The sequence below is a fragment of the Melitaea cinxia genome, chromosome 8 (genome assembly GCF_905220565.1).
Source record: "Melitaea cinxia chromosome 8, ilMelCinx1.1, whole genome shotgun sequence".
NCBI lineage: Eukaryota > Metazoa > Arthropoda > Insecta > Lepidoptera > Nymphalidae > Melitaea > Melitaea cinxia.
This window is the reverse complement of record NC_059401.1, coordinates 631,123-634,611: the sequence shown is the minus strand read 5'-3', so window position 1 is coordinate 634,611 and position 3,489 is coordinate 631,123. Positions and strand designations below refer to the sequence as shown.

The following is a 3,489-nucleotide window of genomic DNA, read 5'->3' as shown; positions in this document are numbered from 1 at the left end:
AAAATTTAAAAATTTTAATTTATAAAATAATAAAGACAAAATTGAGTAGGTACATGCGTATTAAAATCAAAATATAAAATTAGTATACCGCTTCAACTATCTTTGAATAATATTTCAATATTATTAATAGAATACAAATGTTCTTATTATATGTTACGATTCAAAAAGAAAAAATATAATTAATGAATCCAGTTTCGGCCTCTTTAAATATTATCATTAATTTTGTAAGTCTGACAACATTGTTATGATAAATAATTAAATAATTTATTGGAGTACAGAATGACAAATATGAGGTACAATTTATCATGGCACCACATCTGCAACGTTCAGAAACAATTAACAATAATTCACCTCCGTAAAGAGCAATCATTAAACCAGTCACACTAAATAAACTCCTAAACAACGCGTGTAACGTTTAAAAAACAATGTTTACAGGCCGTGATAAATCGAGCCGTGCCATAATGTAACCCTAAACCGACCCTATCCTAAGCTCTACGTAACCCTACGCTTTAAGCAACTTCCAATGTCTTTTCAATTGAGACGTGTTATAATGACTCCTATGTATCAGGTATAAGAGCGACACAGGCGGTAAAGGTGCACGTGTATTGTTACACGTATCTAGATAGGTGGGGTTCGACGACTGGGCGGCGACGGGGCGGAGCCAGAGCGCCAGTCGCGCGGGCTCCTTAGTTCGGAGCGAGCGGCTCGCGATGCCGCACAGCTATGAGTCCTCCGAGTTTCGCCATACGAGACCTGCTGCCCGAGGCCTCGTCGCGCTCCCCCTCGCCCTCAGACACCGAGCTCGATGTCACCGGCACGGAGACCCCCCCGCCCGGCACATCCACCACACCAGATGAGAAGAAAAGCGAGAAACCCGCCTACAGCTACAACGCGCTCATCATGATGGCGATACGAAGCAGCCCCGAAAAACGACTCACGCTGAACGGTATTTACGAGTACATCATGAAGAACTTCCCGTATTACAAAGAAAACAAGCAGGGCTGGCAGAACTCGATCCGTCACAACTTGAGCTTGAACAAGTGTTTCGTCAAAGTACCGAGGCATTACGACGATCCGGGTAAGGGAAACTACTGGATGCTCGATCCGTCTTCTGATGACGTCTTCATCGGTGGCACGACCGGGAAGCTTAGGAGACGGTCCACGGCCGCGTCCAGATCTCGGCTGGCTGCGTTCAAACGGGGCGCGATTTTGCATCCAATGTTCGGGCACCCGTACGCGTCGTTAGTTGGACTTTATCCGCCTTTGTTGTCCGTGTACGGAAGGTATGGTATACCGAATCCGCTGATAAGGTTGCCGCCACCTCCTCCGAATCCGTACCACCAGCTGTATCGAAGGATTCACGGGCTGTCCCCACCGGTGAGTCCCACCGACCCTGAGCCGGATTCCCATATGGCGAAGCACAGTTGATCGAACTGCGGTCTCCCGGTATGCCGATACCGGCCAGGACGCGCCAGTGGAATGTCAGACTGTTCCGAAGTTTCAGACTGTGATAAGGGCGAGCCCGAGTGTATTATATTCGTTCGCGTGTATAAAGTGGTACCATTATTTATTTATAAGCGTAAGATATTTAATGATTACTATTGTTAAGAGGCTAAATTTAAGTTATATTACAATAAAACATGTCTTCGAATTAACGTTTATAATTTATCCGATATCCTAAAGTACGTATTATTTTTTATTTCGAATTTTGTTGTGCTTTGAATGTATGATTTAAGCTTCATATTTCAAGGGTCATTAAATATAATTATAACTATAGATATATGTAGACATCAGACAAGTAGCTCTTATCGTTAAGGCAGGTCATTATTAAACAGTAAACTTTGCCATTCGAAATTATTATATCAAATACTAAGGGACCCGGCGACTTCCCCAGTCGAATTTCTCCGTATTTTGAGCAGAAAATTTCCTGCTGTGCCCTAGATCAGTTAAATTTTAAAATAAAACGATAAGTTATTTTTATTTCATCTAAATTAATTGTTTTCTGTTTACCTTTGTAGATGGGAATATATTTACTAAACACATAATTTTAAATACAAATTTACAATAAAATATAAGTGCTTTTATATATAAAACTACCCGACCGGCGCCCACTTCGTAGGGCGTTAATAATATCTGTGATGCAAATTATAGTACAGTTTTCACCTCGTTCGCATTCTCCGACTTGATTTACATATAGGTACTATTATTTTTCATTGCATTTTTTATTCAATAATAATAAAATATAGCCTATATCACTCCTGAATGGTGTAGCTTTCTGTTAGTGAAAGAATTTTCACGATCGGATCAGTATTTGCGAAGGTTACTGCCTACATACAAACAAAGTTAGAAACTTTACCTCTTTATAATATTAGTATAGATTATCAACTATTAGTCATTTCGTAGTAGTCACTCAATAAATAAATATTACGTAAATTCAGTTAACCTAGTTGCTCATATCAGTTTTCATATATCTGATACGTTTTCAAGAAAGTGAAAACAAACTCTGAACCGCTCATTCAAAACTCGACGAAAACATGCAGTTTGATTGTGAATGAATGAGTGAACGAGATGTTGCATACATTTTGTACAGCTGGAATAAACGCACATCCTTTTTCCTAAATTTTTTTTGTATTAAATCCTTCCTGAATTGAACCTCCTTCCTGAATTGGTCGAGTCATTCTCGAGTTATGCGCTTGGCAACATTCATTTTTATTTATATAAACATTTTAACTCACGTGGCTTTACTCGCTTTAGACATCCATCTGCAATTCATAGCTTTGTTCTAAGGTATAGAAAATTAGGAAAATATATTGAGTTGAGAGAGATTTGTCTCAAGTTAAAGTTACGGATGATAGGATGATCAGCCAACCTTCCCCGTGGTTTATATCATCACACAGATTATAATACCTACTAATAATCCGTATATAGGACGTTTATTTTATCGTTCAACTTATGTAACGCAAAGGTGCATAAGTAAATTTTAATTAATACAACTTCTTAAAAATGTTTATTTATATAATTATCATGATTACTAAACATGCTTTTATTGTAAATAATAATTAAGTATTTATGTAATAGTATGAGTTGAAATAATGAAATCCTATGATTACGCTTACGTTTCGTGTACTTCAATGGGATTTAGTAATTTGACTGGCTCATTAGTGTTCCTTACTCAAAGGGTGGCCATGGAATCCTATTACTAAGACTGCTGACCGTTTCGACAGACATATCTGTCCTGTCAGAGGGACATTGTATACATACATACGTGAACATATTTACAAATGTTTATCGAGTATATCAAGTTCTTATTATATTATTAGCTGTGTCCTGTGGCTTCACCCGCACTCATTAGAGGAAAAAAAGGAGTGTACTTTACCACACGACTGAAGTAAAACTTACGAAACGAAACTCTTTCTTGTTCTATCTTCACTACGGCTGTTACCAAAAACAAAGTCAATTAGTTGCCTACCATAGGAACAAATGACCGTG

General features: G+C 38.3%; 1 protein-coding gene across 1 annotated transcript; it reads left to right on the top strand.

The window, feature by feature from the left end:
* The first annotated feature begins 694 nt into the window (after nucleotides 1–694).
* On the top strand, nucleotides 695–1,651 carry LOC123655602 (fork head domain transcription factor slp2-like). Its single transcript, XM_045591369.1, has one exon. The coding sequence runs from the start codon at nucleotides 724–726 to the stop codon at nucleotides 1,426–1,428; it is 705 nt and encodes a 234-aa protein (XP_045447325.1). The 5' UTR covers nucleotides 695–723; the 3' UTR covers nucleotides 1,429–1,651.
* The last annotated feature ends 1,838 nt before the right edge of the window (nucleotides 1,652–3,489 follow it).

Coding starts and splice junctions, on each gene's coding strand:
- LOC123655602 (XM_045591369.1), top strand. CDS start 724: ATGAGTCCTCCGAGTTTCGCCATACGAGACCTGCTGCCCGAGGCCTCG.